A 22,846-nucleotide genomic window follows, 5' to 3' on the forward strand; every position below is an offset into this window, starting at 1 on the left:
CCTGGGAAGGAAGGTCAACAGCTGACTGCATGCCACCAAGTCCTAACAGTGCCCACCTTGAGGTGTCCTGGCCGTTGGACTTGGCTGCACGGACCTTGCTAAATAGAAACCGGCAGCCCTCACAGAGTCAGGCGCCGTTCTAAGGCCTTCTAAGTAGTACACTGAATGGTCAGCACACTCCTACAAGGTGCGTTCAGTTTTACAGGTGGGAAAACTGAGGCACAGAATGTTGCAGGAACTTGTCCACCATGGACCTACTACCAGGAAAAATCAGAGCTAGGATTGGAACCCATAGCCTGGCTCCAGAGCCAGCAGCCCTTAAATGTTTCAGCCTGCTTCTAATGCCTAGGAGGTCTCCGCTAGAGGTCATTTGGTCCAATCCCCTGCATCTGTGTGTCTGCCGGGCCAACCTCTGTTCACAGACAAGAATCAATCTCGTTTTTTAAAAGCACCTGCTCCAAGGGTGGAATTCCCCCTGGGGGTAATCAGACATTTATTTATTCAGAGCCTTCTGGCCGTGAGGAGAGGCCCTCCCACCCAGAACTCCCCAGGGTCCAGCTGCCTCCTTGCCTCTCTCCTCACTGCAGTGTAATCAGAAGTGAGCCAGCCCTGTCTTGCGTCTCGGTTGCACAGACTCCAAGCTGTGTGGCCCTGGACAAGTGACTCAACTTCTCTGAGCCTCAGTTATCAACTGTCAACTGGAGTTCATGATGCAACCTGCTTTGTGAGGTTGCTGAGAAGGAAATGATCAAAGGGGATGACAAGAGTGTAGTTTTCAGGGATCATTTCTATAGTTTGTTACTGGAGAAGTTTCTCTGAACCGTCTAGAGCCTCAGAAACCACAAGGAAGATGCAGCATTCTCTCTCAAGTGTGAAGCCAGCTCTTGGTGTGGCTTCTGCAACTGCCATTTGTCATCCATAATTGTCCTTCTCTTCCTTCGGGAGAGCAAGAGGGAGAGGATGGTGCAGAGTGGTCTCTGTAGTTTAAAAAAAAAAAAAAAGGTGGCGGCCAGAAAGGGGTTAGTGATCACAGTGCCTGGCACCTGTGAAGTGCCCCGAACCAAAGGGGACAATACTTCTATCACCATATTGCCATCATCATCATGGAAATCCCTCTCCTTGCAAGATCCGAGCTTCATGCTTTCGGCCTTCTAGTTTATAGCCTCCTTATTACAGATAGGGAAACTGAGGCCCAGAGTGGGGAAGGACTGGCCCAGGGTCACGTGGCAAACTGGTAGCAGAGCAGGAAGCAGCTCTCAGGCCCCCTGGCCCCCCAGGGGATCCCCATCCCTTCTCCTTGGCTCCCTTGCCAGTTCAGGCCCTCCTCTGGGGAGCGCAGGGTCGGGGTCCTGGCACCCAGTCCCGCCCAGGCAGGGCCGCCCGGCCCAGGAGAGAAGTGGTGGCAGTGCTTAGAGGAGTAGGCGCAATAGGCCAGCGCGTTCTCAGCCCTGGCTCTTTGTCTGCTGCTTTGTGATGGTAAGTGCCGCTCCTAAATCAGTTCTGTGACACCGTTATTGTTGCCCAGCGCGCAAAGAGTCTAAACTTTTCCCCTGAGGTCAAGAATGTGGCCGGTCCCCAAGCCGCCAGGAGCAGGGGCCTGGGTGGCTGGGGGTGGGGCTGGGGCCTCACCCCGAGCCGGGCGAGATGTGGAGGGGAGGGGGTCAGCGGGAACAAAACGCTTTGAAATGCCTCCTCTCCATCACTGCCAACATTGTCCGCTGCCCGCGGGGGGCCTGGCACCGCCTCGCCGGGGCTCCGGCCCCCAGCCCTGGCCAGGCCCGGCCCGGCATCTGAAAATGGACAGAAGGTTATTGTCCCCCTTCGCAGTCCTTTGTCTGCTCCAGTTCCAGATGTCTAGGCTGGGACCAGGGAGCTGACCCATGGTGGGCAGGGGGGAGAGGACAAAGGGGGAGAGCACGGGTCACTGCATCCTGAGGGGTCGTTCCCAGACCCTGAGATCCCACCCAGCCGCGGCCCAGTCACCTTCTGGGCTGTCTCAGCCCTGGGATTGTCCCTGTTCCCTTGTCCCTCCTCCCTCTCCCACCAGACCAGGTTCCTGCCTCAGGAGGGAAGGCCACAGGGGTGCAGGAGTTAAGAGCTGGATGCCTTGGGATCCCCGCAGCTCTATCTCAGTCATTGTGATCTTGGGCAAGTTGGATCCCTCTTGCAGCCTGCTGTCCCCATGGAGGTTCCACAGACCAGGGTTCATTGATTTACAAGGAGCGACAGAGCCCTCCTGTGTGGCAGCTCCATGCTGGGCGTGAGGGGGCACAGGCCTGGGTGGGCCACTCAGACCCTTCCAGATTGCGGTTAGTAGTCCTAACAGAGAGGGGTAATATCCCCCCCTCCCCCGTGTCGGGTACTGGGCCAACCATCTCACCTGCCTTATCTCATCCTTTTCACAACAAAATCAAGGGCGCAGAATATTTTCCAGCTTTGGACACTGAGACTGGGATGTCGAGTCAGTTGCCCAAAGCCGGGCTGCCGGAAACAGCAAAGCCGGGATTCTAGCCCAGGCTGACCCGCAGCCACCGACAGGAAGGATCTGCTAATAAACTCTTGGAAGGTATTGAGCACAGAGCCTGGCATGTCTCCAGGGCGCTGGTGGTGTAAACTCCACCCATCAGTTATCTATCCCATTCCACAGATGGCCCTTACCGGTGCCCAGACCCGGGGAGGGGGCGGGGCATTGGGGATGGGAGGCAAGGAGCTGGGGGGGAGCTGAAATAGCACCACCACCAAGGGCTCGGATTCAGGGAACCGCCAGGGCAGCCCCGTTTCAAACCCCAAGTCTGTGCGGGCTTGGGCAAGCCGCTTAGACTCGCCACGTCTCCGTTTCCTCATCTGTAAAATGAAAATCTTCCCTGCTTCACGGACCGTTGTGAAAATTAAGTCAGAGAATACATTTAAAGCCCTTAGCCCAGCGCCTGGCACGCAGCAGGGGGTTCATGATAGCTATTATTATTATTGGTAGTAGTAGTATTCTGAATGGGGCTCTCATTTGGCCCTTTGAACCTTCTTACCTGGGGTCACCTGAGGACAAGGCTCCGTGGCGGGGAGGGGGTGTCTGGTTAGCAGTCGTTGAGGGGGGCGGGGATAGCAAGGCTCGGTCTTCTTGGGGTCTCTGGAAGTCCCCCCCCGGGCGGCCTGGGGGGGGGGGGGGGGCAAGGGAGAAGGGAGCTGGGCCCAGAGGAGTTAACAGCCCGCAGGCCCCGGACCAGCCAGGCTGCCACGCTGCAGCCACAGCCACGGCCATGGTTTCAGCTGGGGAGCCAGGGCTGCTCCCTGATGGGCAAAACAGCTGGCTGCCCGGGGAAAGCAGCTGGCCTAGCCGCAGCTTCCTGCAGACTGAGGCAGAACCTCAGAGGAGGCTGGCTCCCCATCTGGGGTCCTGGGAGACCCGGGCATGGCCAAGAGGCAGAGGGTGGGCCTCTGGAGTGGGTGTGGGCGTGGGCGTTGGGTGGGACCCCTGGAGATGAGGGGGTGTGGGCAGATCCCTGGAGCAGAGACCAAAGCAAGCAGCATGGACAGAGTGACTCCAGCTGGGCGAGGGGTCTCAGCCTCCCCTCAAGGAGGAAAGATGAGGGGCAGGGGAGCCGATGGGGGCCAAGCCTGCACGCAGCCCTGGGTCCTCTTGGAACGGGACTTGGAACCTGAGCTAGGAAGGAACCCAGGCGGGTCTCCTGGATTCCTATCTGCCGAGCTGCACCCAGGACCAGGAGCAGGGCATGGGCTCCTCCTCTGGGCAGGAGGCTGGGCTCCCTTGACCACAAAGCAGGACAGGGGCCCAGAGAGCCCCCAACCCAGGAGACGTGAAGCTGGCAGCTGGTAAGAGCTCCATCCACGCATTCTCTCCGCCGTGGGCCCCTGTTCCTAGCTTGCTTGGCTGCTAGGCTGTGAGGAACCCCAAACTTGGGGCTCTGTCTGGGCCCCAGGGTACCTCCAGGCTGCCCCCGCCCATGGGCAGAGAAGGAGCACCTGAGACCTCACCTGAGGTTGGGCAGGATAGGCAGAGGGTTAAACGGGTATAGCCAGAGGCAACTGGACCAGAGCCGCCTGCCTGGGCTCCTGGCCCCCAAGCCCCACAGGCCAGACACCCCTAATTTCTTCCTGACTAAGGGGGCTTCTCCAGCCCACCTTCCTAACCTCCAGGAAGAAGGGGTTGGCCCCTACCTTGGGTGTGCCAGCCTCAGCGCCCCCCTCCCTGATGAAAGCCACCCTGCAAAGCCTTTGCCAGTGGGCAGGCCTTGGAGCAGAGGCTGGGGGGGGGGGGGGCCAGGAGGGCGGGGGTGGGGTGGGGAGAAGGCGCAGGGGAGGGGGACAATTCTTCCTGGGTCTCTAGCTCCCGAATCCAGACGAAAGCCTGAGGCGCTGGCGCCACCCCCTGGCTCTGGCCAGAACCACAATGGCTGAGAGATGGGAGTGAAGATGCTGTGTTTTGGGTGGGGTGGGGGTGACCCACAGCCTAGTTAGATGATGGTTCAGGGGTGGTCTGGACCTATTCAGCCAGATGGGCCCAAACCATCATTTTTTCCCAGGCATATAGTCTACATGGCCTGGCCATGGGTCCCAGAGAACAGCGGCTTCAAACCAGCCTGCATCACAATCACCTGGAAGCCTTATTGGTTTAACCTCTGCTCCCACAGCTTCTGACTCACTAGGTGTGAGGAGGGGCCTAGGAATTTGCATTTCTAACAATTTCCAGGTGAGGCTGATGCTGGCTGGTCCAGGGACCATGTTCCGACAACCCCGCTTCAGCGTTTCTGTGAATTTGGCCCAATATTACCGCTATAGAGCAATCTTTTTAAGACAAATCACATCACTTCTCTGCTTACCCCCTCCAGTGTCTTCCTATTGTGCTTAAAAATATATATATATCCAGGGCGCCTGGGTGGCTCAGTTGGTTGGGCGACTGCCTTCGGCTCGGGTCATGATCCTGGAGTCCCTGGATCGAGTCCCGCATCGGGCTCCCTGCTCGGCAGGGAGTCTGCTTCTCCCTCTGACCCTCCCCCCTCTCATGTGCTCTCTCTCATTCTCTCTCTCTCAAATAAATAAATAAAATCTTTAAAAAAAAAAAAAAAAAAATATATATATATATATCCAGGGGCGCCTGGGTGGCTCAGTCGTTGAGCGTCTGCCTTCGGCTCAGGTCATGATCCCAGGGTCCTGGGATCGAGCCCCGCTTCGGGCTCCCTGCTCCGCGGGAAGCCTGCTTCTCCTTCTCCCACTCCCCCTGCTTGTGTTCCCTCTCTCATTGTGTCTCTCTCTGTCAAATAAATAAATAAAATCTTAAAAAAAAAAAATCCAAACTCCTGTCTCAGCTTCAAGGCCCTAGTTGATCCTCACCTCTTTCCACCCTCCCCTTGCTCACTGGGCTCCAACCACTGGCTTCCTGGCTTGTACCCCCCGCAGGACCTTGGCCCGACCTGTTCCCTCCCTGTGGAACACTCTTCCCCCAGAACTGCCCTTGGCTGGCTCGCTTGCACCCTGAAAGAGATCCACCTACTCTTCTACTCAATGTTGCCTCCCACCCCCAGCAGTTCTCTGTTCTTCTTAACTGGTTTTATGTTGTTCACAGCATTTACCCTTCTTGGAAACTATCTCGTAATTTATCAGTTTGCTTGCCTGCTCCCTGTCTGTCCCCTCACAGGAATGTGAGCACCCTAGAGGCAGAGGGGCACCTTCTACCTGCACATATAGTGAGTATGTGCTCAATAAATACTTGCCAAATGAATGGGATTATATAGGATGCCATGTCAGGGTATGTGCCCCCGACATGACATGCGGAAGGTTTTCCATGAGAAGCAAGTTTCAGCGGACACTGGAGGGCCTGTAGGAGTTGGCCAGAAAGACCAGTTCAGGCAGAAGGAAGCAAAAAAAAAAAAAAGGATGTGGGACGGTCCTAAAGCGTGGAGTGTTCAGGAAACTGTACCTTGTCTAAATTGGCTTGAGCAGGAGATTAAAGGGGAAGGGAGGGGTGGGGGAGGCGAGAGGAGTTGGAGAAGAGTCACGCAGGCCATTGCAGGGCCTCGGTGCTCCCAGTGGGCAGTCCCTGAAGGGTGTTAACCGCAGACATTTAGAAAGGGTGGCTGAAGGCAGAATGGTTTCTAGGGCGAACACGTGGGGGCCAGGTCTCTGGGAGACGCTGTGGGCCCCGTGAGTGGTGCTGGTGCCCTGAGCCAGGCGAGTGGCAGTGTGGAAGGAAAGAGGTGGCCACGTGCAAGAGATACTGAGGAGGCGGGCCTGCCCAGACAAGGTGATGGAGTGGGCTGAAAGAGGGACCTGTCACTGGGGACACCGGCTCTCCAGCTCGAGGGACCTGGTGGCCGAGGTGCCATTCTCTAGACTGGGGAGGCCAACAGAGGGGGAGCATGTTTGGGGGAAAGGTTGGGGTTCTATTTTGAACAGGTGGAATCTTGGGGCACCTGGCTGGCTCAGTTGATAGAGCATGTGACTCTTGATCTCAGGGTCGTGAAGTTGAGCCCCATACTGCGTGTAGAGTTTACCTAAAAAAAAAAAACCAACAACCAAGAACAGGTGGAATTGGGGTCCAAATGGGCAGTGGAGACAGTCGGTTTTCCAGAAAGACAGAGTGGCCCATGTGGTCAGGTGCTGAAGGGAGCCCTCTGGATGAGGAGGCAATGAGCGTTGAGGGGAGTGGCCAGGAGGACCCTGGTCTTAGCAGGAGCAGTTCGGCTAGAGCAGCCTTGGTGTGTGTCAAGCCATGATGGGAGATGAGGAAGGGAGACCTGGAGCAAAGCACAGATCCCTGTTCCAGAGGTTCGGGAGGGAGAGAGAGATAAGGATGTGGCTGTTTTCTTATTTTAAGCTGGGGGAGATTTAAGTCCTTTGGAATGTCAAAGGAAGCACCCAGAAGAGAGGGAGGCTGATGATCCAGGAAGGGCAAGGGGATGGCATTTGGAGCTTCGGGGCTGTTCCACCATGAGGAGGGTGAGGAGGGGGTGCCTCTTCCCTTGTACCAGGCAGTGAGAGCTGAGGCAGGCTTGGCGGAGGCTGGGACGCTGGAAATGAGAGCTCCCAGGTGAGGGCTTCTCTTTTCTCCAAAAAGTAGCAGGGAGATCCTTGCTGGAGTGGGGGCTTCAGAAGCTGTGACGTGCCACAGAGAGGGGGCAGGAGCAAGGGAAACTGGCCCGTTGGGCCTGGTGAGAGTCCAGTTGAGAGTGGAAATCCTGAGTCAGCAGTAGTCCCACCGTGCTGAAAAGCAAGACGGTTATAGGGTTTTCCTGGGCAGGGATGATGGGAGACCCCACGGGCAAGGGAGTCAGTGACAGGATGGGTCACTGGATGGACTGGGGAAGGAGGAAGGGGACAGGGGGAGGTGTGAATGCATTCAGAGGAGGAGAAGGAGACTTGAGGCCAGAGAAGAATTTGGAAGCCCCTGTGACCAATAGGATGGGCAGAGGCTCTGGGATGACTCCGGGATGGGTCAGGTGGGGCATACTGCTTGGCTTTAGAAATGGAATCCCCATTCTGGGGATGGGAGTGCCTTCTGGCCAGAGGCTACCATGCAAGGGAATGGACTCTTCTGTGAGGCCTCAGACCTTTCATTGCAGGGCCACTGGCCACCGGAGCTTTGACTGGGGCCTGGTGGAAGCTTAGGAGCCACGCTGAAGACCAGGACTCCCGGGTTCAGTGCCCCCACAGGCTGCCCCGTCACCAGGCAAGTCCACTCCTTGCTGGTTCCCCATCCCTCCCCTCCCAGCAGAGATAGTGTGCACAGGCTTAGCCCTCTTCTCTGACCCTGGGAAGAGCCTGAAGGGAGACCCAAAGCTGCCATAGGAACATAGGCCTCCAGGCGGGTGTGGGGGGGTGAATGGAAGGGGAGCCTGGCTTCTCCAGTCCTGTCTTCGCCTCAGCAACTCTTTCCGGGGTCATGCTCCATGCAGAGAGAAGCGTCCAGTGCGTTCATTCTCCTTGCAAACCCATCCAGATGAGGACAAGAGGCTCAGGGAAAGTGGCCTGTCTGGGATCACAGCAGATACTGAGCTGGAACCGGCTTGGGGCCTTCAGGCCCCTCCCTTTCTGCCCTCTCCTTAAGGGAGGCTGGAGCCCCCTTCCCATCTCAGCAGGGGCCTCAGGACTCCGATTCTGCCCCAGGGGAGGCTGTCCTGCTTTGGACAGGGCTGGGTCAAGGTGCGGGCTCCGTGGTGCCCCCTGGACCTACACTCCGCCTGAAAGTGGGCTTTGCTCTCTTAAAGGGCCAGAGCAGCGCCGGCGCTGGCGGCGGAGGCGAGGACGACGGCACGCGGAGGACGCCAGGCTCGGGACGAAGCTGGATGGCGCGCCCAGGTCCGGGGGACCCCCGCCCGCGCCCCCCCACCCCCGCCCGGGCTGTCACCGCGCAGGTCTGCGAAGTTCCGCGTGGGTCCGCCAGAGGGCGCCCGGGGGCGGAGGCGGGGCGGGAGCGGGGAGCCGGGCCAGGGCTGCGGCCGGTCGGTCCCGCCCCGCGGGCTGCGGCTCAGGTCCGAGGGTCGGATGCGAGGCCGGGGAATCCGGACTCAGGGGCGTCGGACGCTCGGTAGAGCCGGATTCCGGGGGCTGAACTCACCAGGCTTCGGAGTGGAGCGTTCTCAGGCGCCGGAGAGGCTCGGATGCCGTCCCCCCGGACCCTCCCCTTGTCCCCCGTTTCCCCCGCCGGCGTCCAGCCGGGAGGGGGCTGCCCCTGGGTCGCGCGTGGGGCGGGTCTCCGGGCCCTGGCCCTCCGCCACCCCGGGTTGAGGAGAGGACACTTGAAAATCAGCGCGTAGCGGGTGGGAGGGGGAGCCCAGTCTTTGGGGGTACGCTTCCCACCCCCCCGGCCCTTGTCCGGCCGCCTCGGCCCCGCCCTGGCCCCAGGCCCCAGGCTCCGCCCCGTGCGGCCGCCCCGCCCACTCCCCTCCGCCGGGCCCGAGCCCCGGGGGCAGCCGCCGCCGCCCCAGCGCCCGCCATGCCCGTCGCCCCCGCCGCCCCGCTGCTTCAGCTGCTGCTCCTGCTGGGGCCGTGGCTCCAGGCTGCGAGCGTCGTGGAGCCGCCGCTGCCCGCCGTGGTCCTTACCGTCCTGGCCCGCAATGCCGAGCACTCACTGCCCCACTACCTGGGCGCGCTGGAGCGGCTGGACTACCCCCGGGCCAGGCTGGCCCTCTGGTGAGAGAGACCGGGCATTGGCACCCTCTGGGCATGTACCCCCCGCCCCACAGATAGCCTCCACTCCCGATGGCCCCGTCTGCTCCGTCCAGACACCACCCAGACAGGCCCCTCCCCTGGCAGACAGGCCCTGCACGGCCCCGAGCCCCTGGACCGGACCCCTTATCTCCTTGGCCCTGCAGACTGACCTCTGAGGCTTTAGGTTGACCCCGGCCCTTACTCCTCTGGGGACCTCCTCTGGCTTTAAGTGAGGTCCTCTTGCCCTAGCCTCACAGCCCAAACTCAAGCCCCCGTGGGCCCTGGGGTTGGCTTGACCTGGAGTGGAGCCAGCAGGAACAGCTGGCCTGCCCTGGGTCCCCACGTGGCAGAGATCAGCAGGCCTGGGGGTGCCTGGGGAGCAGGTGAGGGTGCTGTCTGCCTGCATGCTGCTCTGCAGGGGGGCGTCAGACCTGCTCCTCCTTCCCCGGCTTGTTCCGGCCTCTCTGGAGAGTCTGGGTCCCGCCAGCCCAGGGCAGAGAGCCCCTTCCCTAGAGTCTCTCCCCCAGGCATCCCCACAGGGCTCACTGGAATCGGGGGCCCCAGTGTGTGGAAGCCAGAACAGGGAGGAGTCCCAGGCTGAGGTTGGGGATAAACTGGAGAGAATTGACAAACTACCCCCCAAGGCACACCAAAGTTGTGCTGAGGGTGGAGCTGGGGCCTGGGGAGGCTGCCCACAATTACCACAGTCTGAGTTAGTTAGTTCCCACCCCTAGGAGACTTGACACGTAGTTAGTCTTCACTTCTGGGGAATTGGCTTAAAGGGGCAGCATCACCTAAAACTTGGGATCTTGGCTAAGCCCTCTGCACACACCCCCGCCTCCCCATCTGGGGAGCCCCCTCCGCAGAGGAGAGGTTATGCTCCGTGGCCTTGGAGCTCAGGCGCATCAGCACTTCTCAGGGGTGTTCGGAGGAGGGTTTGGTCCTTACTAGGATTTTCGGGCAGAGGGAAGCAGCAGCTCTTCTGTCCGGTCCTGACTCAGGGGGAGGCACGGACCTGTGGTCTCCTGGTAAGGAAGGAGGGTGGCCAGGGCATGTGGCAGGTGCGGTCCTCAAAGCTGACGTACTTTGTCTTTCAAATGCGTTCATGTTCTGGGGTCTCAGCCCATGAGCCAGGCAGGCCAGCTTCTGGTTCCAGAGGGAGAAAGTGAAGCCCAGAGATGGATGGGACTCGCCTGAGGTCACACAGTGGGTCCCAGACCTGTGCCTGGGACCGGGGTGCTTGCCTTACTCTGGAGCACACCTCCTCCCCTTGCAGCACCCAAGCGTCCAGCCTCGGAGGGGTTGGTGCTCCAGGGGTCAATGCTGCCTCGGGGTCTGGCCCTTCGGTGGCAGGGCCCCCTCACCCTTCTTCCTCCCACGTCCCCAGGTGTGCCACGGACCACAACATGGACAACACCACGCAGATGCTGCAGGAGTGGCTGGTGGCTGTGGGTGACCACTATGCGGCTGTGGTCTGGAGGCCCGAGGGGGAGCCCAGGTGGTGACTGGAGGGAAGGGTTCTTGGGAAGAGGGCCAACAGCTGCCACCCAGGGAGGAAAAGGGACAGACGCAAACCCCCACCTCCAGGCCAGGGCTCTCTCCACTGCCCTGCCGCCAGGGGGACCGCGGGCATCTGCCCCTGGCGAACTTCTCATCTCTTTACCCTCTCAGGTCCTACCCAGACGAAGAGGGGCCCAAGCACTGGACCAGAGAAAGGCACCAGTTTCTGATGGAGTTGAAACAGGAAGCCCTGACCTTTGCTAGGGACTGGGGGGCTGACTACATCCTGGTAAGAAAGCCTGGCTAGGATGGGGTTTCCCACAGGTGGTGATATCTGTCCCTGACAGCAATCTCGGTGTGACTTAACTACCTGTAGGCTGGACCCTTCAGCTAGCAACCTGGGTCAGAATCCAGACTGGATATTGAGCTTGGATCCCTATGCTTGAGCTCAGATTAGCTGTGAAGCCTGGATCCATGAGACAGATTACCGGGTGTATCCTGAGCCTAGGTTCCTGGGCTAGAGCCCGGAGTATAAACTGGGCTTGGTTCCCCAGACTAGAACTCAGCGTAGGTCTTTGGCCCTACTCCCTAAGTCAGATCTAGAATAAAGCTCTTAGATCAGCAACTCAGGTCGAATCTCTGGACCTGATCCCAGAGCCATTGCTCCAGACAAGATCTTTGGTCCAGAAATACACCTATTGGTTTATAGGTTAGAACTCTCTAACGGGATGCCATTGGATCCTGGGAGACATGCAGGGTCTCTGGCAATCTAGAGGGATCCCACTCAGTGACTCCTTGGGGGTACAACCCAAATAAGGCTGGGGTCTGTGACACCCCCTCCCAAAAGTTTGCAGATACAGACAACATTCTGACCAACAACCAGACGCTGCGGCTTCTGATAGAGCAGGGGCTGCCCGTGGTGGCCCCGATGCTGGACTCCCAGACCTACTACTCCAATTTCTGGTGTGGGATCACGCCCCAGGTAAGGCTGGGGACGGAGGCCTCGGGGTCTATGGGCCATGGCAAGGGAGGCAGTGTTCTGGGGATGGAGGGGCCCCATCATAGTTCAGAGCAACCCCTTTCCCCAGGGCTACTACCGACGCACAGCAGACTACTTCCCCACCAAGAACCGCCAGCGCCGGGGCTGCTTCCGGGTCCCCATGGTCCATTCCACCTTCCTGGTGTCCTTGCGGGCTAAGGGGGCAGCCCAGCTCGCCTTCTACCCCCCTCATCCCAACTACACCTGGCCCTTCGACGATATCATCGTCTTCGCCTATGCCTGCCAGGCCGCTGGTGAGGACCGGCTCTCCGTGAGCAACCCTGGAGGCCTCTAGGTCTTCGCATATGCTGTTCCCTCTGCTTTGCACACCCTTCCCCAGTCTCCCATCCATCCTGTTAAGCTCCTGTTTGGGTCGTAGCCTTTCTTGAGCCCGTGGCCCTGGGAGGTTAGATGTCCTTCTGGCTCCCATCATGGCACTTTCACGTATGCCTTCATTAGGCAAATATTTATGGAGGACCCACCATGTGCGTGCCAGGTACTGGGGAGACAGTGGTGAGTAAAGTCAGGCGGTCTCTGCCCTCCTGGAACTTCCAGTCCAGTCAGTCCAAGGATCACACAAATCAATGTCCAATCGCAGCCATGACAGGAAGGAATGCTTCTTGATTCTGTGTGCTCAGGGAGCTTAGGCCAGAGTAGATCTGGGCAGGGAAGGCTTCCTGGAGGGTGTGAACTTTGAGGCTGAGATCTGAAGTATGGGAAAGCATTAACAAGAGCAAGAAAGAGCATTTCAGGCAACAGGACCAGCAGGTGCAAAGGCCCTGTGGTAGCAGGCAACGTAAGAAGGCAGGTGACGGGGCGCCTGGGTGGCTCAGATGGTTAAGCGTCTGCCTTCGGCTCAGGTCACGATCCCGGGGTCCTGGGATCGAGTCCCGCATCGGGCTCCCTGCTAGGCGGGGAGCCTGCTTCTCTCTCTGCCTCTGCCTCTCTCTCTCTCTCTGACTCTCATGAATAAATAAATAAAACATTAAAAAAAAAAAAAAGAAGGCAGGTGATGGGAGCATAATAAGTGAAGGGAGGCATGGCAGAGGCTGAAGCAGGAAAGGTGGGCTGGGGCCAGCCTGTGTGGACCTGACGGCAAGCATCTGGTCTTTAGCCTGACAACACTGGGCAGCCATCAGAGGATCACGCGATTGGCTTTGCACACTGAAAAGAACACTCGGGTGTTGGCATTATTTTTAAGATGAAAATTACCGCTAAGTGTTTGGGCTCTGCCGGGATAAATCCAGTCCTGAGGAAGAGTCAGAGATGAGAGTGACACAGAGACGCCCGGTGTTGGGAAAAGGATCTTGAGAGGACTGCACAGGCCAATTCAGGGAAAAGGAGAAGTGACGATGTAACCCAGGAGCACTGCACCTGAGCAAGCAGTGTGCCCACAGTGGCCAGAGGGGGACATGTCATTGGCTTTTTCGTGCAAGAGGTGTTGGTGGAGTCTGCTGCAGACGTGCAAGGCAAAAAAAATCGTATCAAGTGCAAAAGGCGAGTGAAGGAAAAACAAACCCATGGAGGATCCATGAGAAGAAGCAGAAGCGTTCCCGCGTTTTTGTCGTTGCTATCACTTCGGGTGTCAGCCGCTGTTAACTGGTCAGCAGTTTGCAGGGGGTTTCGTCCCCGTCGTTCAGGCTTCCAGCACCCAGCTACTGAGTCCCCACGCTGGCGCAGGCTTGTGCCCCATACTGGGCGTGGGGTTGACTTTTAAGCGGATTCTGTGCGCCTGCCACTCAAGAGTTCACAGTCTATAGGAGATAAAGGGGAAAGAAGTAATTGCAGTAAAGGTGACCAATATTGAAGAAGTAGAAAAGGCCACTCTGGTTGGTGGGTGGAGGCAGGAGAGAGTGTGGCGTCGCTCATAGGGGTCTGGGCATGAGGTGATGGTGCAGGATTCAGGCGGGGCGGCGAGGCCAGGAGGTGGGGAGCTTTAGCGGGTGGAGCGACGGACTGTCCTGAAGGCTTGGTCAGGTGGGAGTTTGCTTTCTCCTGCCTCCCCATGATCCCCCAGGGGCAGGGCTCTGTCCTGCTCACCACCATCCCCCGGCACCCAGCTGGTGCTCTAGACCAGCATAAGCCATCTCAGCTAGAAAGGTCCCTTAGATATTGTTTGAGTCAAGCCTTTTCTCCCTCCAACCCCACAGGGGGGACACTGAGTCCCAGAGAGGATGCCTGCCTTGGGTTCCAAGAGCCCTGCCCCCCTGCGCCAGCACTCACTCGGTCTCTCTCCACAGGGGTTACGGTCCATGTGTGCAATGAACACCGTTACGGGTACATGAACGTGCCTGTGAAATCCCACCAGGGGCTGGAGGATGAGAGGGTCAACTTCATCCACCTGATCTTGGAAGCACTAGGTGAGGGCTGGGAGCCAGGTCACTAGCCTGCTGCCACGCTAGCCTCCCACCCCCTGTGCCCCTTCTCCCAGGCCCCGGGCCTGACTGGGCAGTGGGCTTGGGGTCCCAGCCTCAACCTCTAACTTACTCCCTGACTCTGGGCAAGCCCTTTTCCCCGCTGAGCCTCAGTGTCCCCATCTCTATGATGGAAGCAGGTGGATCCTATGATCTCTGACGGCCCTTCCTCCTGGGTGTTCCAAGGGGGCAAGGCGGGGGCGGGGCTGGGACTCCAGGGTCACTGCTGACAAGAGTCCGTAGGGATTCATGATGGGGGGTACTTCCCTCTGCAGTGGACGGGCCCCCCATGTGGGCCTCAGCGCATGTGTCCCGGCCCCCAAAGAGACCCAGCAAGATGGGGTTTGATGAGGTAAGTTCCCTCAGCCTGCAGAATTGGGGTCAGGAAGTGGGTGGGCTCTCCCCTCCCGCTACACCCACCCCTCCCGCACCCACCTTCCCTGCCTCCTCTAGGTGTTTGTCATCAGCCTGGCCCGCCGGCCCGACCGCCGTGAGCGCATGCTAAGCTCGCTCTGGGAGATGGAGATTTCTGGGCGGGTGGTGGATGCTGTGGACGGCCGGTGAGGCTCCCCGGGGGCGGGGCCCTGGGCAGCTAGGGGAGCAGTGTGGCCCACTGGAGCCCCCTGGGATTGGGAAGAGCAGACAAATGAGTGGAATGAGTTTGCTGTTCCAGGAGGTTATCAAACAGGGCCTGAGGGATTCTGTCTTAGAGAGCCCCAGGGCAGACGGAAGCAGGACCTACCAGAGGGAGGAGAGCACGGCGGTTAAGGCCCAGAATCTGGAGCCCCTAGGCTTGCGTTCCAGCTCTGCCACTTACCAGCTGGGTGACCTCTGGCAAGTCACCGCCACCTCCCAGCCCTGCTGTGTGAATGGCAGTTAATTGTGCCTTCCTCTTAGGACTTCTAAGGGCTCGGTGAGGACTTAGCCAGGGCCCGACACAGAGGAAGTATTCCAAAGGTTAGGTGTCTTTATTATTATCAGGCTTACTCTTCTCTGTCTTGGACTTAGGGTCCTGATGGGTGGGGGTGGGGGTGGGGGCCAGTCCTGTAGCCCTGGGGAACCAGAGGTCACATGGCTGTGCTTGCCCACAGCTGTTGGCCCCTTGTGCCCCCAGCCCTTTCGACAGCAGGATGTCCATCCTCTCCTCGGGCCTCTGCCCGAGAAGCAGATGCCGTGTCCCCCCATGTTCATTCTGGGGAGCATGCCCCTCAGGCTGCTGCCCATCTCCCCATGCTTCTATTCCCTCCCTCGAGGGTCACCCCGGCCTTAGGTGGCTCTGGTTCCCTGGGTTGTCACAATGTCTTCAGGCCACATGAAGCAGTAACGAGGTTGACACCTTTAAATTAAACTCCAGTGTGACTGCCCCCAGCAGCCACAGGCCAGGCACCCCTCGCCCCATGATACCCGTCTCCCTCAGGACACTCAACACCAGTATCATGAGGAGCCTCGGCGTGGACCTGCTCCCTGGCTACCAGGACCCCTACTCGGGCCGCACACTGACCAAGGGCGAGGTGGGCTGTTTCCTCAGCCACTACTCCATCTGGGAGGAGGTGAGGACGCTGCCCCCGCAGGGAGAGCTGTGGCGGGGGGGCACCCTATTCGCTGCTCTGTGCTCAGCGCCCAGGGGAACCAGTGGGTGAATGCATATACTGAGGAAGACCTGGCCGGCAGCTTTAAACCTCCTATGCATTCAACCCTGTGCTGTATTCATTCCGTAGTCTCTATGGAGCGCATCCTGTGTGCTGGGAGATCTGCTGCTGAAAATACAGAGGGGAATAAGGAAGAGGCCCCTCTTGCCCTTCCGGGGCTCAGGGACCAGGACAGGGCACAGAAACTGGGAAGAAGCAAGCTAGTCGTGGAGGGGAGATGTACAGACTGTCCTGGAGTGTGGACTGGCCTGCATTCCTGGCCTGGTATGGGGCCGGGGTGGGCCTCACCACCGAGGTGCAGCGAGAAGAGCCTTCTGGACAGAGGAAAACGGTGGGGCAAAGGCTCTGAGGCAGACTGGATCTGTGTGTTCGGGGGGAAGAAGGAAGGCCTGGTGCTTGGCCCAGGAGCCTCAGCTCAGAGCTGGGGGGGCAGGTGAGCGCCAATGAGAGGTCACTGCCTGGCCCCTGCAGGAGGGACCAGGGGACTGGCCCTCCAAGGGGCGGGCACCCCCTCCAAGAGGCAGCACCCAGACCCACTCCTTGTTTTTATTTTCCACCATAACCAAAATATAAGCACGTGAGCTTATATTTCTGTTTATCTTCTACTGTTCCTTTTTTTTTTAAGATTTTATTTATTTACTTGACAGAGAAAGAGAGAGCATAAGCAGGCAGAGCTGCAGGCAGAGGGAGAGGGAGAAACAGGCTCCCGCTGAGCAGGGAGCCCGATGCGGGGCTCGATCCCAGGACCCCGGGATCATGACCTGAGCCGAAGGCAGACCCTTAACCGACTGAGCCAGCCAGGCGCCCCATCTTCTACCGTCCCTGAACAGGTTGAAGGATGACTTCCATTTCACCGTTTACTAAGCTGATTTCACGTTCTTTTCACATTTCCAGAAGTTACAAAAATAACTTTCTCTAGGGGCGCCTGGGTGGCTCAGTCGTTGAGCGTCTGCCTTCGGCTCGGGTCGTGATCCCAGGATCCTGGGATCGAGCCCCACATCGGGCTCCCTGCTCCGCGGGAAGCCTGCATCTCCCTCTTCCACTCCCCCTGCTTGTATTCCTTCTCTCACTGTGTCTCTGTCAAATAAACAAATAAAATCTTAAAAAAAAAAAAAAGTAACTTTCTCTTAGGGGTCGTGGGGGCTGGGGTCTTCCCCCACCTCCAGCCAGGCCAGCTTCCTTGAGGACAGCTTAGGAGGCCAAGTGAGGAGCTGGGCCTGGAGTCCAGGACGGGGACATCATGCGTCCTGCCTCCCGAGGGTCCCAGGGATATGGCTGCACTCAGTGAACGCAGCAAAGGTTATGATTGCCATCAGAGTCTACTTGGAGAGCTGGACTGGGGGCCTGGAGGACCTTGACTGCCAGAGCCAGATGTTGGGACTTCAGTCCCCAGGCGGTGGGAGCCCCAGCAGGCTTTGGAACAGCTGAGTGACGTGGCCGGGGCTGAGCCTTTGCCATATAATGGAGGCCAGGGAGAGTCTGTCAGGCAGATGGAAGGGGACGCCTGAATCTAAAGAGCCTCCCCCCGTGTTGTGTGTCGCTCCCCCCACCCTGCCCCATTATTGCAGGTGGTTGCCAGGGGCCTGGCCCAGGTCCTGGTGTTTGAGGACGACGTGCGCTTTGAGAGCAACTTCAGGGGCCGACTGGAGCAGCTGATGGAGGAGGTGGAGGCAGAGAAGTTGCCATGGGACCTAATGTAGGCAGCCTGCACCTGCGGGATGGTGCGGGGTCGGGGGGCTCTGGGGCTCTGCCTTCTCCTGCTGGGAGCCTGGCCAGTCCTGCCCCTGAGCCTGGCCTGTGATCGGGGAAGGGGTCCTCGGACACCCCAGGACCTGCCGTGACTCCTGGTTGCCCTCGCTGTCACCTGCAGCTACCTGGGCCGGAAGCAGGTGAACCCCGAGGAGGAGGCCGCCGTGGACGGGCTGCCACATCTGGTGGTGGCCGGATACTCCTACTGGACCCTGGCCTATGTCTTGAGACTGGCAGGTGCTCGCAAGCTGCTGGCCTCTCAGCCCCTGCGCCGAATGCTGCCTGTGGACGAGTTCCTGCCCATCATGTTTGACCGGCACCCCAAGTGAGTCTCAGATGGGGGCTGGGCAGGGTCAGCTCATCCGGGGAGCCCACCTTGGCGAGGGCAGCCGGGAAGACTGAGGCTGAGTCACTTCTTCAAGGTCGCCAAGGAGTAGCCCAGCCTGGCCCTGGAGTCAGACCAACCTAGGTGTGAATTTTGGGCTGCCCGAGTGGTTCTTAGTCAAGCCACGTCCCTCTTGTGAGCCTCAGTTTTCCCGTCTGGAAAGTGGGGAGAATAGAGACCCTGCTTCTTGAGTTTGTTGTGCAGTCTTGAAGGGGAGGGCGGTGAGGTGAGGTGCTTCGGGCAGGTGAGGTGTCCGGCTCCAGGCGGGCATGCGGTGTGGCTGGCGGGACCCACCTCAGCCCTCCTGAGCCTTCCCCCTGCCTCATAGTGAGCAGTACAAGGCGCACTTCTGGCCGAGAGACCTGCGTGCCTTCTCCGCCCGGCCCTTGCTCGCTGCCCCCACCCACTATGCAGGGGACGCTGAGTGGCTCAGCGACACGGAGACATCCTCGCCCTGGGATGATGACAGCGGCCGCATCATCAGCTGGAGTGGCTCTCACAAGACCCTGCGTGGCCCCCGCCTGGACCTGGCTGGCAGCAGTGGGCACAGCCTCCAGCCCCGGGATGAGCTCTAGGTGAGGGCGGGCCTGGGAAGAGGACCCCAGCCCCACGCGCCTCGGTTTGCTCTCCCCTTCTAGGCTGGGTCTGGGTCTCTCTTGTCCCCTTCTCAGCCTGCCTTCTTTCCTCCCTCTCTCTGGCTCTGCTCTGCAGTCTCTGTGGCTCCCTGCATTTCTCTGTCTCAAGCTTTCTTTCTCTCCTTCTGCCTATCTGTGTCTCTCAGAACTTCTCTGTGTCTTTTTCTTTTCTTTTCTTTTTTTAAGATTTTATTTATTTGAGAGAGAGAGCATGAGCAGAGGGGAGGGGCAGAGGGAGAGGGAGAAGCAGAGCTGAGCAGGGAGCCTGATGTGGGGCTCGATCCCAGGACCTGGATTCATGGCCTGAGCCGAAGGCAGACGCTTAACTGACTGAGCCACCCAGACACCCTGTCTCTTTTTCTGTCAGATGCCTCTGGATATCCAGCTCTAGTTCTTTCTCTTTCTCTCTTGCCTCTTCTGTCCCACCAGAGCCAGGCGGTGACTCCAGAGGAACACCCAGGAGCAGGCTGTAGCTGGCCAGGGAGGAGAGTTGGAAATAGCTGCAGGAACCACCACCAAGAGCCACAGACCCCACAGAGACCCAACTGTCACCTTAGGCATGGCCACTCTGCCCTCTGGCCCCATCTTGCTTCAGGAGAAACCACTCTGAGATGGGTCCCCTTCCCTGAAGGTCATGTAGAGAAAAGGCAGGGCTCACAGGCCCTCTCACCCTGCCCGGCCTGACTCAGGGCCTGGGGTGGAGGGAAGGAGGGGGGGCTCCCCAGCCTTTGGTTTCAAGCTGGACAGACACCAGGAGCCCTGCCCTCTCCGCGGACCCAACTGCTGGGGCCCCTCCACCACCTTCTACCTCCACCTCAGCCCCCTCCCCACTCAACACCTGGGTCTCAGCTGCCTGGGCCCATCCTCTCCCCCTGGCCACTGGGAAGTGCAGGGAGGTGGGAGGAGGGCCCTGGCAGACCTGGTGCCCAGCACATAGTAAGCCCTCAGTAAAAGCCAGCTGGTATTTGCGCTTTATATTTTTAACTCCTGGACAAGCCTCTTTGTGTGTCATGAGGTCTGGGAGGGAAGGGTTCCTGATCTATGGATGAGCCCTTGGAGAGACAGAGAGGGGAGGGCAGCCTGGGGGAGGAGTCAGGCCAACCTGGCATCACCATCTCCTTGCTAGGTGATCTCGGATGGATGCCATCCCTCCCTGGGTCTTGGTCCGCTTGGTGGTGAAGTTTACGAGGAAGAGAAGCATGTCAGGGGCTGGGTGGGTATAGAATGGCCTGGCCCGGAGCCCAGCCCACGATAAATGCTCACCTACTGGGCCTGTCTTGGGCATCACCAGCCTCACCTTGCTGGGTAGCGTGGGCCCGGACCCAGGGCTGCTGAGCCTCCTCCTCTTTGAATCTTCACTTGTGAGGGTGCAACCCTTCCCTGGAGAGAGACGGGGTAGATGGATGCAAGGCTCCCCTCTGGCCCTAACCCGTGTGAAAGAAAAGCAGAACATGGACCTTGTGGGCCGGGGTGCCCTCTGCTGGTGTGGGCCCGCAAGGGGAAAGGGAGCCTGGGGCATTTGGAATGAGCCCCTTGTGCTGGCCGGCTACCTACAGCAGCTCCAGGTTCTCCAGCTCTCTTGCTGGGGAACTGCTGGTCTTCCCTCTCCATCCCCCCTCCATAGGGTTCGGCTTCTGAGCCCAGCTACTGTCTCCAATGCCTGAACTCAGGCAGCTGGAGGGGGTAGGGAGGTGGCTCCTGGCCTTGGCCTCCACCAGCACAAGGCTGTGGCACTGCCATGTCTAGGCTTCCTTCTTCAGAGGAGCCCCCTCCCAGGGTAGCCCCTTGACTTGGTTGCACAAGCACCAGGGTCCTGGCAGAGTTGGACAGGCACCCCCTGAGGCTGGGCTATCCCTTGCTTCTGTCCTGGGGATGAGGTCCAGCTGGCCTGGCTTTGGTCTCGGGACCTGGCATGGCTGGGAGAAGGACTTTGGGGCAAAGCTATTGGACGGGTGCTTTGTTAGTTCCAAGAGTGAAGAGCCATTGATTCCAGATGGTGATGACCTTGAGCAAGTCCCTTCTCTCTAGGCTTCCGGTGTCCCCTTCACTCATTAAAACAACCATTTATTGAGCCCGTCCTATGGGCCAGGTTTAGGCATTAGGGATACAGCAGTGAATAAAAGTGCCCCCCAAATCCCTGACCTGGTGCAGCTGACATTCTAGGAGGGAGACAGAAATAAATAAGCAAATATTAGAGTGGTAGGTGCTATCGAGCCAAATGAGGAAGGAGACATCAAGTATGGTTTGAGAAGTTAACATCTGAACAAAGACTCGGAGGTGAGGGGGCAGGCTGTGGGGATAACTGAAGGAAGCCCATTCCAGACCAACGGAACAGCACATGCAAAGGTCCTGAGGCAGGAGCAGGACTGGCAGGTTCAAAAGACAGCAAGGAGGCCAGTGTGGCTGGAGCTGAGTGAGCAAGGCCTGGAGGGCCTGGAGATAGACGATGGAGCCAAGGTCAGGGCCAGAGCAACGAGGGCCTTGGAGGACATTCTGTCTTTTACTCTGGAACGGGGAGCCCCCAGAAGGTTTGAGGCCGAGAAATGACTCTGTTATTTTAACATGAGCACCCTGGCTACAGTACTGAGAATAAACTGTAGGTTGGCCCAGGGGAGAGAGAAGGAGAGAAGTTAGGAACCCATTGTAATCATCCAGGTGAGACACAACAGTGCCCCAGACCAGGGTGTTCGCTGGCAGCGGGGCAGCGAGAAGGCAGAGCCAACAGAATTCTAGAGCAGGACAGGAAGCTTTGCAGATGCTGACCCCGCCACCCAGAGCGACCCCGCCACCCAGAGCCTCCCCGCGCTGCCCAGCCATGGTCAATCCCACCGTACTCTTGAGCTGCTGGGCAGCACCGCCTTCCAGTTGTTTGTAGACAAAGTTCCCAAGACAGCAGCAAACTTGCATGCTCTGAGGACTGGGGAGGAAGGGTTTGGCTCCTGCTTTCCCAGAGGATTCGCGGATTTCTGTGCCAGGGCAGTGACGTCCCATGCCATGAAGGTCCTGGGGGCAAGTCCATCCACAGGGAGAAGTTTGATGATGAGAATTTTTAACCCAAAGCACACGGGTCCTGGCATCTGGTCCATGGTCAATGCTGGGCCCAACACAAATGTTGCCCAGTTTTTCATCTGGGCTGCCAAGCCCGAGCGGCTGGATGGTGAGCCTGCGGTCTTTGAAAAGAGGACACAGACACCGTGGAGCGCTCCGGATCCAGGAACGGCAAGACCAGCCAGGTCACCAGGGCTGTCTACGGACAGCGCTAATAAATTGGCTTGTGCTTTATCTCGGGAGGGCACCCTCTCCCCATCTGCCCGCAGAGTCCTATGGTCTTCGTGCTCTCACAATAGATCTTTGGGTTCCACATGTTCCTTATCCCCTTCCCAGTCCAGCTGGACATAAGAGTTAAGTTGTGAAATAAAAATAAATGACAAGACAAAAAAAAAAAAAAACGAGAGAGGAATGGAGGATGATGTCAAAGTTTGGGGCCTCAAATTCTGGAGGAATGGAGCTGCCATCAATTGAAATAGAGAAGACTATGGGTGGGGCTGGCTGGGGGGAGGGCGGCGGGCAGGATCCAGGGGCAGAGGGCAGGTGGTCGTTGATGTACGAGCCTGGGATTCAGGGTTCAGGTCTGGGCCGGAGATAGAAGCTTGGAATCCTGTCCTGACCCAGAAGCCTTGGCCCCAAACCACACACTGCAAACCACTCCGCTGCCCCATTACCTGGGGAGCTTGTTAAAATGCACCTTACTGCCCCCCTTGTGCTTCCCCCGAGCCAGGTTCCGATTCAGTAGGTTGTGGGTGAGGCCTGGCTTTCTGAACTTCCCACCCAAGGGATTCTGAGGAGTGGACAGCTCCAGGAACTCCTGCTAAATCAACACACAGTGAAATTGACTTTGATGATTTCTGACAAATGTCAACAGCCCTGCCACCACCACCACAATGGCGATGTGGAATATATACCCCAATTCCCCCACGCCAGCCTGCAGTCAGCACCCTTCTCCCACCCTAGCCCCTGGAAACCAGAGATCCAGTTTCTGCCCCGATGGTTGTGCTGTTTCCACCCCGTCGTCCGGACGGACTCATACAGTATGTGGCCTCTTGTGTCTGCTCTTAACGGGTATGATGTTTTATTTGGAAGTTTTATACAAAACCGAACTTTAACACCTTCCCTAATACGTTACACTACAGTTTATAATCCTAACATGTTATGAAGCATGTATTCTGAAATTTTCATCAAGACTTCCAAATATCTCCCAATACCGTCCACGTGACTCAGATGCTGTGTAAATATTTTGGTTTTCTATGTGTGCC

At 58.5% G+C, this 22,846-nt stretch overlaps 1 protein-coding gene and 1 non-coding gene across 2 annotated transcripts; both read left to right on the forward strand.

Annotated features, from left to right (window-relative positions):
* Window positions 1-762: 762 nt before the first annotated feature.
* LOC123326597 lies at window positions 763-975 on the forward strand. The gene has a single exon (XR_006541200.1). It is a non-coding gene; the product is annotated as a small nucleolar RNA U3 (small nucleolar RNA).
* Window positions 976-8,947: 7,972 nt separating this feature from the next.
* CERCAM (cerebral endothelial cell adhesion molecule) lies at window positions 8,948-19,517 on the forward strand. Its single transcript, XM_021691415.2, has 13 exons — window positions 8,948-9,144; window positions 10,550-10,660; window positions 10,834-10,951; window positions 11,510-11,644; window positions 11,751-11,955; window positions 13,942-14,061; window positions 14,391-14,467; window positions 14,569-14,675; window positions 15,533-15,665; window positions 17,333-17,460; window positions 17,635-17,838; window positions 18,227-18,473; window positions 18,963-19,517. The coding sequence occupies exons 1-12, from the start codon at window positions 8,948-8,950 to the stop codon at window positions 18,471-18,473; spliced, it is 1,782 nt and encodes a 593-aa protein (XP_021547090.1). The 3' UTR covers window positions 18,963-19,517.
* Window positions 19,518-22,846: the final 3,329 nt, after the last annotated feature.

The sequence above is a fragment of the Neomonachus schauinslandi genome, chromosome 13 (genome assembly GCF_002201575.2).
Source record: "Neomonachus schauinslandi chromosome 13, ASM220157v2, whole genome shotgun sequence".
NCBI classification, from domain to species: Eukaryota; Metazoa; Chordata; class Mammalia; order Carnivora; family Phocidae; genus Neomonachus; species Neomonachus schauinslandi.